Genomic DNA, 14,310 nt, shown 5'->3' on the forward strand with positions numbered 1-14,310 from the left:
CTCCATATATAAACAAAACAAAAGTCCTGAGGCAGTAGAAGAGTAACTGCCTGTACCTATTACTACTCAGCTAAAACTGTAATCAAATATTTGAACTGAGCATGACTGAAGTGAGTCTCACATATCACTGAGCATTGGCTTCCAAGCCATGATTCCAAAGACAACAGCAAAGAATCAGAACAAATTGTTGGAAGTCTGATGATAGAAGCAGAGAATACACTTAGAAAAATATTAAGGCCTGACCTAACCTGAGAAGTGGATCTTTATTCTTCCCTTTCTCCATAATGTATTAACAAAAATTAACTTTTGTAGATCTGACTATACACACAGAAAAAGTAAACATTTTTAGGAGTCAGAGATATTAACCCTCTTTTGCTTGTCAGTGTAACATGCCTAAAAAAGAAAATGCCCACAGTCTTAACCCCTTACTTCTAAACTAATCAAGACAAAATATGCCCATTTTGAACTGTAACCAGCACTGAAAATTTCAACCAAAAGGAAGACCTGATAAAATTATTAGTAAATGAGATATGAGTATATATTTACTCATATTTGGGGTAGCTATAGGGGAAATAAACATCGAATATCAGAGCAAAAAAATCACTTTGTCTTTGAAATTATCAAAGGCTAGTTATATACTGCATTTAAGCAATTAATTAAGCCATTGTTCCATTGATGAAACATGTAAAACAACAGCTCCCATTTCACTGTGTAGAAATTAACTCACAAAAGTAGAGCAACAGGTTTAGAGAGCCAGCAGTAGAACCTTTACATTTTTTCTTGACTCTCTGCAATTACAATTAGTAATACTTGAACTGCTTGGTACAGTCCAACTGATACTAGCAGAAGCAAGACCAACTCACAGGGAACAAAGCAGAGCCTTACCTTTTCAGGCTGATCAGCATATGCAGAAAGACCTGGCTTCACAGACTCAAAGATTTCCCCTTCCAACTCTGGAAGGTTTTCTGCACAAACGAAACATTACATGAAATGCTCAAGAGCTCCAATCTTTTTCTTTAATTTCAAAAAGGTTGCCGGCAACCCTGTAATTTCCCCTTGCAAACAATAATACTCCTCTCCTAAAACAAGAACTGCTCTTTCACTTCAGGAACATATTTAACAGAACATTACCCTTGTATCCTCCAAGTTCACAAATCATTTATTAAGAACATGTTGTTATATAATTAGAAGTTATGTTCATTTTGCATTTGTGAACTACAATGAGTTATAGCAATGTAGTATGACACCTAATCTTAATAAAATTTCTTTCTCTTTCTGCCCCATGCTAATTATGAAATACTAATTCATATTAAGACACACACAATCAACTCCTGATTATCCTTAGGTGATTCATCCAACCCACAGACAGAACAGAAGTGACTGGGCTCAAGCATTCAGCTGCAAAGCCAAACAAGCGTGACCATTGCTCCCAGTGCAGCTTGAGTCTAGAAGCTATCCCTGAGTATTGCATATTATGGATGCTGTACCAGTCCTTCCAAACTAAGGCTGAAATCATGTGAAGCCACATAGGTACTATGCGTGGCCTTGAAGGGCTTTTTAGCCGAGTTCCACCAAAGCAGCAACCTTTGCAAATTTGCTGGCTCACTGTACCCAAGCTAATCCACCCTCTTCAATCCCGCTGGGTGTGCAGCCAACCTGGGTACCTCTGTGCCACATCAGAAGCGGATATACTGGAGTGTGGTGCATCTGTGCCCAGGAGTTCTCTTGGAAATGGCTCAGACCTTTGGTGCTTTTAATTCTTTAATTTACTGATTTTAATTTGCTACAAAATGTGGCATGTAAACATACACAAAATCTAAGTATTTCTTGATATAATTCAAGATGACATGTAACTTGACAAAAACTGCGTAAGCCTCTTTCCAGCTCAATGAGACATTCCTTAAAACAGCCGCATAGATGAAAATCTTTGGAAATTCAGAACTCTCCAGTATACCCAGAATTAAACCTCTGAGTTTCCAAAGATCTACAAAAAAAAGATATTTTCACATCAAAACACTCCCATAAATGGACAACAGTCATCTGCCAGAAGACCGTTTAAAGGACAAACTATAGAAGTCTTCAGTTGTTCCCGAATGCTGTGTTGGGAAAAAAATAAACCCCTTTTGGGAAGTTGAAATCTAAGTCAACATACTGCAAGTGCACAGACTGACACAGGGTCTTACCTGGGCTGTTCTGCACAAAGGTGTATATGTGAATCCGGGTTCCAGTGCTTCCTGCGTCAAACATTATGCCATAAAAAGTGTTGGCTTTGGCATTTATAGGGCACGTGTTAGGTGGAAAGAAATCCTGAAACCACATCTCCCTGTTTGAATGGGAAAGAACAAAGGACAAAGAGGAAAATGCCAATGCTAGAAGGATGAGAAATCTGGAAGATGCCATCTTGTCAGGACCCCCTGAGGCGGTCAAGCACGGATCAGCAATCAGAGCTGCAGCAGGTCCTGTAGAGAAAAAAAAAGCAGGAATAGAAATTACCAAGAGCCCTCTTAAAAAATCTCTAGAAAATTAAAAGTATCAGTCTGCACACATATATTCTGCCCTTTAGATGCTTTTCAACACCTCATCCAAAAGATGTGATTTACTGCACTTAGTGCTACAACTACATCTAAGTGATTGTTCTTTCAGAGTAAAGGTTTCTCCATTTCCCAAATGCAGAAGAGTTAAAGTAGTTTGCTTCCCAGTATTTCTAGTTTTGACTTTATTTAGACAATTTTTTTCTTTGATTTGGCTTGAAGGTTCTCAATGTTCAGAGCCCCCAGAACCGCCAGAAAGCCCAGATGTTATCTGAAAGGAAGCATCACCAAAGGGAAGCTCACGGCAGAACCGCTTTACCCTAACACTTACACACTTGAGATGCTGTGGCAGAACACAAAGTGTTATTCAGAGTCACAAACAAAGAGAATTTCATCTCAGGCTAAGAACAGCTGCTGGGAGAGATAAGCGCACAGAGAGAGTGAAGGCATATCCTTCAAGCAGCATCCTCATCCCTAAGAAAAGCCTGGGCTGCACAAGAGGGACTGAACTGTAAGGTACGCCTGGGCTCTGTCTCTTATTTTTCATAGTTTTCCTTTCTATCTTCATTTTGTTTTTTCATAATTTTCTCCTGACACAGTTTTCATTTTCAGAATTACAAAAAAACTCAGCAAAACCCCACCACACTCTCGCACCTAGATGAGTTGCCCTGAACACTCTGGTTGCTTACCAGCTTCTAACAACAGCTTCAATAAGCCAAGGCCCCAAAGTTGTGTGACGCAATATTGGATATCAAGATATAACTACACCTCCTCTCTCTTGACATGCACCTCTTTGCATATATTTTTCCTAGGAAATGCTAATAAAGGAAAGATATGGGCACAGAAATGATAGGGTTCATTAGGTGCCCAGGTAAAAAGGAGGAGAATATATAGCTATCTCTGTTATTTGCATTTTAACAGCAGAAAAGAGCATGTGGCCAGATGCCCCACCATATGCATTATCGCCTGCACTGACATACACACAGAGCACTCAGCATACAGAAGGTGCAAACAGCTCCTTATCATTCTCCAGACACTTGGTAACACATCCATCCACCCACAGCACTAAATATTCTACTTCATACGCCTGTTCCTGCTTTGCTTGGGACCCTCACCCGCCTCTAGCCCTTACATTTGACTTTTAGTGATCTGCTCAGCCCCACTATGTTCACTCTCTCAAAATCTTTATTTGCTATCTCTAGCCTACATTTATTCATACCTAACCCTAAAATCTCTCCTTTCCTTTCTATGTGAACCTGACAGCCTCTATTTCCACACGCCTTTCTCCCACGCCCAAAGAACTCACTTATTCTCCACCACCTTTTATCCCAGATTTAGCCCTTGTACGACTTTTATTATTTCCATCCTTCACCTTTGTCCCCAGTTACAGCAAAGTGAGATTAACTTTTACCCATTCTCAGTAAACAATGTCACATTGGATCATTCCTCGAGTGTCTCTCTAACTCACTCAAGTGTTCAGCTATCTCCAGGGCAAACAAAATGCACAGTCCACTGCAGAAGGGTAACCTTGCCCGTCTTCTGTGACCTTTATTTGTATCCTCCTGTTCCTAGTAAATGCAGAGAGCTGCAGGCAGAAGCACAAGCTCTTGATCCACTCTGCCTTAGAAACACGCTCTGAGAAGAGTAAGAAGTGACTTTACGATTCCACAAACAGGCAACAGCCCTGGCCACCCTCTGTGACAGATGGACTCCAACTGTAGTAGTGTCTAAAGCATTCACATTTTATGTGGAAATGAGTAAAAACTTAGTTCTAACCTCTAACAGCTCAAAAGTCCTATCCTGTGCTAAGCTGTTTGGCAGCTTCATAGCTATGGACTTGTACTAAGATGCAGCTGGCATTACCCACATTTGCTTGATCACAGCAAGGACGTCTAACTGAAAACCCAAGAAGCTGTTCAGCTGATCAGAAGAGGTATTGTTATTCTCATGCAATGTAAGGATTTTGCTTACTGAACAATCACAAATACAACCCAAGCACCTCCCTTAAGAATAAACTCCAGAGTCCTATTACAAACAGCACACATGGAACTTAGCAAGCCTGGGAATCTCCAATGATCTGAAAACATCTGAGCAACTGCCATCATTAACACATACTTTCTTGTCAGATCTAACAGTGGATGAGCCTTAGCTTCCCATGAAACACTCCCTCACTAAGCTTTTCTTCTCTATCCTTTTGCAGACATCCACCACCATTTCACACTTTCCATTCTCTACTTCTCCTATAACTTTTTTTCCTTTCCACTTCCTTTCCACTTTCCTTTCCTCATGAGGACAAAAAAACCCCAACCCAAAAACTCAGGATTTTTTTTTCTACCCTAATTAAGAATTTAAAAAAGGACACGGAGCCTCTTCAATGAGTGGTGAAGACCATTTAATCGAGTACACTAGCAAAACAGTGTCCACAAGAAGCATAAAAATAGATGAGAGTAAGAAATCAGAGACAAGAGAGGGACATTGGCAGAGCATAACAGAAATGGCAACAGAAAAGGAATCTGGAAAGAGAGGGTCAGAAGAAAGAGTAGAAGAAAAAATTTAAGGTAGAGATACACAAGAGATGAGTTACCGAGAAAGAAAAATATTTCCAAAAGAGTTCTTCTCAACTTAAATTTCTAGCTGCTATCAGAATACAACTGGATGGATAAAATGAACAATAAACAGAGAGGAGAAAACAGAAATATGAGCACAAGTTCATTAATATAAGCAAGCAGTTCAGCAGGTAAAAATGCACAGATCACCATCAGTAGGGCTCTAGTTGCTGCCTTTACAAATGAGCAGTAATAATCAACATCAATCGTGAATATGTTAGGCACACACCTGAAGCAGGATGGAAGCAACAGCTATTCCACTCCAGATTCCTAATGAAAACCACTTCGGAGCGCTGCGACAAGAGACACTGCGCCTGCACTTCTTTTCTTCACCTTCGCTTTCAGCTAGTAAGAGTGGACTATGTATCAGGCAAATTATAAGGTCATGGACACACATAAAGTATCAGTCGAGTTGCTTTATTCAAATTTGAGTTTATCATTGCTCAATACAAGCAGTGAAACATGCTCAGATAATTACACAGGACGAATTTCAAGAAGTTGAAAGTTAACCGAGTTCAACAAGTTAGTAAAACATTACACAAACATTACAGTTGACCTCAACAGCACTGGCCTGAGTCCAGTGACACAAGGTAGAACATGCATCTCCCAACACAGAGAAACACATCTAAGTATTATCTGTGTAAGGCAGATTTTAGATACTAAACCAAAAAGTTGAAGCACACCCAATATAAAGCTTTGGCAGCTACACAGTCTGTACAATCCAAAAATACTGGGATGCTGCAAACAGACTGCCGAGACTGAAGGCATGAATAGGAAGGGAAAAAAACTAAACCCAACAAAAAACCCCAACCAAACTTTCTTTAAACAACAAAGGTAAAAACAATGCCAGAATAATAAGAAGAAACCTTAAGACAGCAAGACACAACCTTACTTAAGAGCTCACCATACACAGAAACACTGGTAGTTTTCAAGACAAGAAAGTCTCACCCACATTCTTGAATATTTGACAAAAGACAATGCAAAACCCAAACCACAGCAAGAGGAGCATCTCCCTGTAAAAAGGAATCTGTCTGATCTGAGGGGAGGAAAGAGCAGTCTATCTGAAATATACAAGAATTTCCCTTCTGTCTCCTAAAATATTATTGGGAAATATTTGGATATAAAGTAAAATATTAGAAAATAATTAGAAATATTTATCATATATAAATATTCAGACAAACATTTTAGGAAACAAAATCGATGAATTATGTAATTCAATTGTTATTTATTGCTCAAGCACACCAAAAATCATTTGGAATGGCAAGTCTATTCTCTGCACTAAACCACTAACAAAATCTATTTTCCAGATGAGCAGCTCTTATGGTAACAAGATCTATTTCACAGATGAGCAGCTTTTACACTTCACACTCTTGACTAGGCAAATACATTTTTACCTTTTTTCAGAAGCAAAAAAGTTAATGCATTTTTTTTTGACTTATTTTTATCTAGTAAAAAAATGCTTTCTTGGATTGTTTTGACAAAAAATTAAGCTTCTTAAAGGTACACAGTTTAAAAATCACAATAGAAAGAGTAACTGAATTCATTGGTAGAATTTCCCAGCGCTTCCATGAAGTTAACGGCACAATATTCTTTGCACGCATACATTTTGCGTAAAATTCTAGATCTAGAGCTTTAAACACTAGAAAAAAAAGAGAACCAACTCACAAACATGTGTTATCAGCAGTTTTTATCTTCTTCCCATACCAAGGCTCTAGATACACATTATTTATTTATTCTCATTTCTGCCCAAGGGGGTTTTCAATTTTCCCATTTCATTAGGCCAGGGCAGCTTTCCAGGAGGCCGCGGCGTTACCCTCCTGCAGCGCGTTAGCCAGTGTCCCTTCACAACTCTGTAACTGTACCCCTACGGGGGCGTAAATAACATCTTTTACTGGACCAAGTGGTATTCTTAGAAAACGGGTTTTGGGTGCAGAGGGATTTTGGGTGCAGAGGGCTTTTGCTTCGACCTAAGCCTGGGGAGAACTCCAGAGCACATTTCTGCGTGTTGCTGCTAGCTGTGCCCTTGAAAGCATTCACCAGAGCTTCACCGAGCCCCATTTGGAGACGGGCACCCTCACGCCCCTCTTCCAAACCGGCAGGGCTGTCGGTTATTTTAACTTTCATACCCCTCGACGCCGAAGCACTCTCCCTTTCTCCACGTCAAACAGCTGCAATCTAAACCCTTACACTGAACACGCCTGAAAAAAAACGCCCCTACCTTAATTTTCTCTCCCCAAGCAAAAGTCTCCGCGCCTCCTCCCTGTACCCCGCCGGCGGCGGCGAGCACGGCCCTCGGGATCCTGCGGCTCTCCTCCCGAAGCCGGCACCGATAACACTAAGAGAAACACTCGTCGAAATACTTATTTCTTCCTCTTTAGCCACCCACAGTTGTCACTCGATCAAGACGGGGCGTCCTCTGCCCGCCGCGGCGAGTAACGGAACCACCGCCGCCGGCTCGGCTTTCGAGGGTCTCGCGCCGCTCCCGGAGGCCTCCCCGGCGCCGCAGCCCAGCGCAGCCCCCTCCCGGGGCGCCGAGAGCAGGCGCGGGCCGGGGGGCGGGGGTGTCGCCCAGCCTCGGAGCGGCTCTGCGCCCGGCGGGACGCCGGCAGCCCCGGGCGGGCCCCCGGCAACCCCGCGTCCCGGCTCCCGGCGCCGCTGGCAGGGGGCAGTGGGAAGGGCCGCGGTTTCCATAGCAACGCACCGCTGTCACACACCACCTCCCTCCCTCCCTCCCTCCCTCTCCCGCCGCTGCGCGCGCTCACCGGTCGCTGGCGGCGCCACATCTCGCCGGTCCTGCGTGTCACGTCAGCGCGCGCGTGTGACGCGCCCGTCGCGGGAGTTGCGCGTGGCGGGAGGGCGCCGTCCGGTTTCCATGGGAACAGGCCGCCGCGCGCTCCTCTAGGCGGGCGCGGGGGGTCCCGGGGCGGGCGGCACGCTGGGCGGCCGGTAACCGAGGCAACGGGGCGTGGCCTCTGCCGTAAGGGGCGGGGCGGGTTGCCATGGAGACGCGGCGGCGCGGTGTCTTGGAGGGCGGGCGTCGGTCGCTGTCCCGCAGCGGCTCCTCCTGCTCCCACAGGCTGATAGAGACGGGGCGGGCGGCCCGCGCGTCTGAGGAGAGGCGGGACGAGGTGGGCGCGGCGCTCTGGGAGGCCCGGCTGGCGGCGGCAGCGGCGTCTCGGGCCGAGTACCGCCAAGCCACCCGCCAGCTGCCCAGGGGCACCGCGGAGCTGCTGTGGCGGCAGCAGGAGGCGGAGAGCGGGGTGGCGGCTGTGACGGCCCGCCTCACGCAGCAAGGCCAGGAGAAGGCGGAGGAGGTGTGCGCGCAGCCAGGCAGGCCGCCGCCCCGGCCGGCCTCCAGGTGCAGCTTCCCGGCCTGCGTTTCCCTGGCAGGCCGCGCCCTCTCGCCCCCGAGCTTCGGTGCCCACGGCGGGACGGCGTTCCCGCCCTGCGGGAAGGCTCGCGGCGGGCTGGGCTGGGAGGGGGCGGCCTTGCCCCAGCGCCGCCCCGCCCGGGGCCTGCTCCCGCACGCGGGCAGGAATAGGGCGGCCAGTTTTGCTGCCCCTCGGTACAAGGACCGGAGCAATCCGCCGGGAGGAATGGAGGGGAGGGGCACCGAAATGGGCGGGGGCTGCGGCGCGGGGTGTACAAGGAGAGGCTGAAGCCGTCGTTCAGCTTGGGAAAAAGAGAAAGCTAAGAGGAAGTCCGCTGGTTTTAGCTACCTGGAGAAGATTTTAGAGAAAATAGAGACAAACTCTACTCAGAACACAATGAAGAAAAGCCCTACACTGTAGCTTCCATTTCCTCCATCACAGATTATTTCACTTTAGTGCTATTCCTACTGTTCTAAATCCAAGCACCAAGCAAAACCCTAATTCAGTTAGAAAAAGAAACTGAAAATGGAAACTGCAATGAAATTATTTTAACATCCTATTTATTGAATAAGAAAATAGCTCTGATCCCCAGGACATTTGGTGAGACCAAATGGTAGGAAACAATTTTCTTGCTCGCATCCCACCATTTTTCAGCCTATCCAGCATAGAAGATCTTACTCTGACCTTTTTCCAGGTGCCTGCTTTTCTCTCTCTGTCTTTATTTCTGCTTTTCTAAACTGCTTCTCTAACACTGCACCACTATCCAAAACAGTAAGGAAGAAAACTCTGTCCACATAGTTGTAATTCTTCAGCAGAGTCACAGATCTGTTTGTATCTAATACATGTGGGGTTTTATAGTTTCAGTTTACGTTATTTCCTATGCTTAACACAAATCCATGGTTTAATTGACCAGAACACTACCAATGAGGGACCTTTCCTCCTGTGTCTTCTAATTAAATTCAAAAAGAACACAGCAAAGATACTTCTTTTTCCCCCTCACAGTTATTGTATCTTGATTTCTCTTCACAGATTAAGAAACTGAAGCAGGAGCTGATTGATTTGAAACAGCAAGCACAAGAAAAGAAGCAGCAGCTGGTCAATTAACTTTTTGTCCTCAGAACAGTGGGATCTTCTGAGCAGGCTGAAAAGTAGTTCTGATTTTAGTATGAGGAACAAGCTAGGACAGTTAACTGTTACAGGTTTCAATGCAAAAATATTGCATGAAGAAAGAACTTGGAAAAAAAATGGTGATGTGGGAGTTATCCCATGACTCAGTAGTATTATTTCAGAGAGTAGTAGCATCTGAAATAGTGTTAGGAACCAGCTGGGTAACTGAGGCCAGAGGCACAACAAAAACATGTTTAATTTTTGCTGAGATAAACAATAACAACTATGAATTCTTTTATAGTTCTCCTTCATTCATTACTGTTGAACCAAGAATTCTTAAAGTGAACTGAGAAAATAATTTGTTAATCTGACTTCAATAAGATACACAGAACTGCGCTCATCTGCACTGACCTTGGTGTCTGCAGAGTTGTTGCTCTCACATATTCTCACTCCTCTCTTGTTGCACAGCAGTTTTTCCCCTTCTTAAATACGTTATTCCAGAGGTGCTACCACCATCGCTGATGGGCTCGGCCTTGCCCAGCAACGGGTCTGTCTTGGAGCTGGCTGGCATTGGCTCTGTCAGACATGGGGGAAGCTTCCAGCAGCTTCTCACAGAAGCCACCCCTGTAGACCCTCTGCTACCAAAACCTTGCCATGCAAACCCAATACAATGATATTACAGACATTGCTTTAAACTTGCTATTCATTTCTAGACTTGTTATTTCACTGGAGCGTAGCTTCTGCTGAGTTGGCAGCATTTCTTCTAATGAATTCCTTGTGTTTTTTTAAAACACTGCGGCTTGGTGTAATTTCATTCAGTTCTGTGTGCTCTGTGTTTTATGTTACAGTATTTGATGATTGGTTTCTCTCATTTTGCTTTCTTCTTACTGAGAATTTCTGATTTGCAGGCACACTATTATGCCCCAAAAATAAAAGAACTGGAAGAGAAATTTCAGCAAAATGTCAGAAAAATTGGGCAAATTCAATTAAAACTGAAATTAATAAAGGAGTTCCACAGGGAGAAAGCAGCTATTGAAAAAGAGCTGGAAGATGTAAGTTGGTCATAAATATGTGTTTACAGTATTTATTTAAAAAGCAACTTTTCTGTCTGCCTGGGAGCGTAGAGTTTGGGAGTGGAGGAGAACAGACATGGCTGATCTACAGGATTGTTCTCTTTACAGAGAGTGAGGAAAAGCACTAGATTGATAAAATGCAAGTTCTGTAGCGAGAACTCACTTCTGTAATGGTCCAGTGCTGTAGGGTTGGTTTTGTTTTTTTACAGTGACATGAAATCATACAAATGTATATGTGGATGGACTAGAGCATCCAGTATGCACTTTAAAGATACGTATGGAAGAGCTAGCACTTGACTGTAAGCAGTATCAGTCTGACTGATTTCTCACAAGTCAGCTCAGTTAGGATGTGGATGCTAGTATTTTATCATCCTTTCAACCACATAAGCCATTTAGACTATAAAACTAGGGACTGTCTTCTGCTAAGCATTTATACAGCACATGACCTAATCAGAGATACTTTGGAGCTATAATACAAATACTAAATAGTAGCATTGCCTGTAAAACATTTCATCCTGGGATAAAAAAGTATCCAGCTGACATGAAAAAAGTGCTTCAAATAATTCAAGTTCCTTGCTGACTCAGCTCTACTGGAATTTTTTTCAGCCACAAGAAGAGGCTTAGAAACAACACCAGATGTTTTCATGGAGACAAATGATTAATCAACAGCATTTGCATTATTAGTATATAGCTGTTTTTAAGCTAAGATATTAAATGCAAGTCAGGCATTTTTCAAAGAATGCTTAAGGTGTTGGACTTTGAATGATCTTGATGACAATGAATAGACAAAACAGATTTCTAAAACTGAGCATTTAACAGAGTGACAGCGTGTGTGAATGACTGTCAGTGATGTGAATATATGGGCACAGGTGAACTATGAAGGGGAAGCAAAGCAATAGTACAAGTCAGAAGGTTAAGTGAATTTTATAGATTGTGTAAAAATTTAGTGAAGACTCTGGGTAGTGCCAGGAAAGACTACCAAATTCCTTCTTGAAGAGTGCATCTACACTTTTACTTATATGGCTGAAATAAAATGCCATTATTAAAGAAATTTTACTTTTTATTGTAGTAAAAAAGAGTATGGAGATTTCAAACAGGAGACATCAGGAAGTGGTTGTGAGATTGGAGAGGAGGTTTCTTAAAGGAAAGAAACTGACAGGCAGTTAAAGAAACATTTATTAGAACAAAATTATTTCTCCCACTGACTACTCTGGTTTATATAGTTTTCACAGTTCTTTACTGAGCATTTTACAATTTCCCATGTCAATACAAGTATGATGAATGAGTTGGAGGCTAGGTGCAGCTTTCCAAGGAAAAACATGAGATGTCAGGATCCCAGAAAGGCCATATTCTCCACTTCCATGAGGAACTTCAGTGCCCTCGGGGGTTCATTCTTTCTCTAGCAAGAAGTTGGGTGAGCTGAAAACTGGGTGTGATTTTAGAATTTACACTGTTTCAGGTTTCAGCTTCAGTGCCACAGGTCTCATGCGAAATTTAAACACACTTTTCTCCCTTTCAGAAACCACCCAGTGTGAGGCTGTTTTGTAAGAAACACTTGCTTTTCCTGTTTTCTACTTTACAAAACCGTTTTAGCACTGTGTTCTAAATAACAAGTTGCCCGTGTTACTACATGGGCTTTGAAGAGCAAAATCAGTGATGACCTAGGCTGTTTTTATATTTCAAATGTCACTTACGTTTAAACTGTAAGACTCATGCTGGTTCCAGGGGAGAACTGGAGTTAATATTATCACAATGGGACTGCTGTTTTCTTCTTTCTCCCAGTCCAGATGTAGGACTAGAAGCAAAGCTGTGGAAACTTGCTACAGACCTGTAAGAATTTTACATTTTAGCTCTGAAATTAGGACACTGGAATATTGTTTTCAACATGAAAAAAACAAGAAAGGTTGTGATTAAAGGTCTTGGATTTTGTTTCCCTCTGTCCAGGCAGCTGAACAGCACTGGGAGAGAAGTGTTTAAGGAGAATGTTCATCTTTGCAGTGCATTTGCTTACCAGCTGAAAGAGACAATAGGATTGAAGAAAATCAAACAGAAGTTAGAAGAAGACAAAACTCTTCTGTTAAAGGAGAAGGTTTCTGCTCTGGTTTTAATTCTGTTTCATTCTCCTCCAGGAAGGGGTACATCTATATACAGATGTAAATTTACTGAGATTAACCTCTTCCCGGTCGGATGCCTCCGCAGTTACTGAATTCAGAGTTGTCTGAAGAAGAGCTCTCATTCTATCTTAATTACGGAGGAGAAAGAAGGAAGGGTTTCCTATGCTAGCCCATTGAGAATAGGTCTCTGTAATGTATACTAACATACCAAGTTTTCTCTTGTAAACAAAAACCTGATCCCAGAGAAGTATTCACTCTCCGGTGTGAAGGTGCCAGCATGTGTACTACATTGTCAGTGTTGGGGAAAAAAACAACCTTCAGGTTTGATTCAAATTAAATAAAAGCCCAGATAATTTTTTCTGATCTTTTAGGAAACCAGCGAGGGTTTGATTCAAAAAAAGATGCTACAGATCAATTGCCAGAAAGCACAGATTGTAGATCTGCAGCGGAAAGTGAAAAAGCGGGAGATGGCCTTATGTCACATGCCCAGAGAATCTGTGAGAGAGACTCAGAAAACACAGCATCAGGCAGTGATAGAAAACCAGGCAAGCATGATGGAGATCAAGAAACTGCAACAACTACTAGAAATGAAGGATCAGGAGATGAATCGAGTGAAGAAACTAGCCCGGAATATCTTAAATGAGAGGACAGAGGTGGAAATGTTCTTCCTAGATGCTCTGGAACATGTGAAGCAGGAGATCATACGCAGTAGAAAACACTGTAAGAAAAAGGCCCAAGCTGCGTATTACAGAAAAATGATGGAGGCATGTGCAGGGAAGGAAGAGTTTCCCAAAATCAAAACATTCAGAAGCAACATAAAGCAGTGAGATGAGGCAGGTACATCTGCAGCTTGATCTAAAAAGGCATTTCATTAAAAAAGACACATACAAGATTTGTATTTCTAGTACAAAATTTAAAACCATCTGTTTAAAAAAATACTGTTGGAAATGCAGATACTTAGAAAAGATGTTTGCACACAAATGAAAGATTATACAAGTGTCTAGAATAGGGATACTGCAATTCTTCAGGGGGCAGGTAAGCTTGACTCTAAAGACTGCTTTTGTTACAGGAGAAGCCGTGTTTTAAAATTTCTAAAGGAAAGATATAATGGGTTTTAATAGGACAACAGAAAAATCAGAATAGCAATACTGATTAGGAAGAAAATGAAAGCGTTTTGAAAGTGAATGACTGTAGACAGTATTAGAGGCTGTTAATTAGTATTCCTTTCCCAGGTGCGTGAACGAATGCCAATGTCTTCATGGTGATTTACCTAGAACATCTTACCTTTGCAGCACAGAGAATGTTTCTCCCAACCTAATATTCATTAGAGAGCGGGCTGGGTTATCAGATTCATCATCTTCTGCAGTAATGCTTCCGCCAATTCAGATGGGAACACCACCGACAGAGTAAGGCAGCTATACACGTTGCATGAACAAGAGCCACAGCAATTACTGAGTCTTCTGCACTTTTGATTTTGGAAATTACCTTGCGAGCAAAGCTGCAAATTC

The 14,310-nt window shown here is 42.8% G+C and overlaps 2 protein-coding genes across 6 annotated transcripts in view; one reads left to right on the forward strand and one right to left on the reverse strand.

Moving 5' to 3' along the window:
• ENTPD5 (ectonucleoside triphosphate diphosphohydrolase 5 (inactive)) overlaps positions 1 to 8,001 on the reverse strand; it is a 25,728-nt gene extending 17,727 nt beyond the window's left edge. Inside the window, exons 1-4 of one of the 5 annotated variants that reach the window (XM_074868374.1) lie at positions 7,900 to 8,000; positions 5,367 to 5,482; positions 2,184 to 2,459; positions 886 to 965 (exon numbers count right to left, since the gene is read on the reverse strand). In XM_074868374.1, coding sequence (XP_074724475.1) covers positions 886 to 965; positions 2,184 to 2,400 — 297 coding nt within the window. In that variant the 5' untranslated portion in view covers positions 2,401 to 2,459; positions 5,367 to 5,482; positions 7,900 to 8,000. Of the gene's footprint in view, positions 1 to 885; positions 966 to 2,183; positions 2,460 to 5,366; positions 5,483 to 7,355; positions 7,797 to 7,899 lie in introns of those variants that run through there. The other 4 variants (XM_074868375.1, XM_074868373.1, XM_074868377.1 and 1 more) reach the window with 4 other exon arrangements.
• On the forward strand, positions 7,994 to 14,131 carry BBOF1 (basal body orientation factor 1). The gene is made up of 7 exons (XM_074868378.1): positions 7,994 to 8,451; positions 9,538 to 9,603; positions 10,524 to 10,671; positions 11,758 to 11,850; positions 12,208 to 12,232; positions 12,633 to 12,777; positions 13,174 to 14,131. The coding sequence occupies exons 1-7, from the start codon at positions 8,137 to 8,139 to the stop codon at positions 13,627 to 13,629; spliced, it is 1,248 nt and encodes a 415-aa protein (XP_074724479.1). The 5' UTR covers positions 7,994 to 8,136; the 3' UTR covers positions 13,630 to 14,131.
• Positions 14,132 to 14,310: the final 179 nt, after the last annotated feature.

The sequence above is a fragment of the Strix uralensis genome, chromosome 4 (assembly GCF_047716275.1).
Source record: "Strix uralensis isolate ZFMK-TIS-50842 chromosome 4, bStrUra1, whole genome shotgun sequence".
NCBI lineage: Eukaryota > Metazoa > Chordata > Aves > Strigiformes > Strigidae > Strix > Strix uralensis.

Excerpts from the sequence above, each read along its gene's own strand:
- BBOF1 (XM_074868378.1), top strand. The coding sequence starts at position 8,137 with ATGGAGACGCGGCGGCGCGGTGTCTTGGAGGGCGGGCGTCGGTCGCTG. Across the intron at positions 9,604-10,523 it reads AAGAAAAGAAGCAGCAGCTG|GCACACTATTATGCCCCAAA; the intron begins GTCAATTAACTT and ends TCTGATTTGCAG. Across the intron at positions 11,851-12,207 it reads AGGAAAGAAACTGACAGGCA|AAACCACCCAGTGTGAGGCT; the intron begins GTTAAAGAAACA and ends TCTCCCTTTCAG.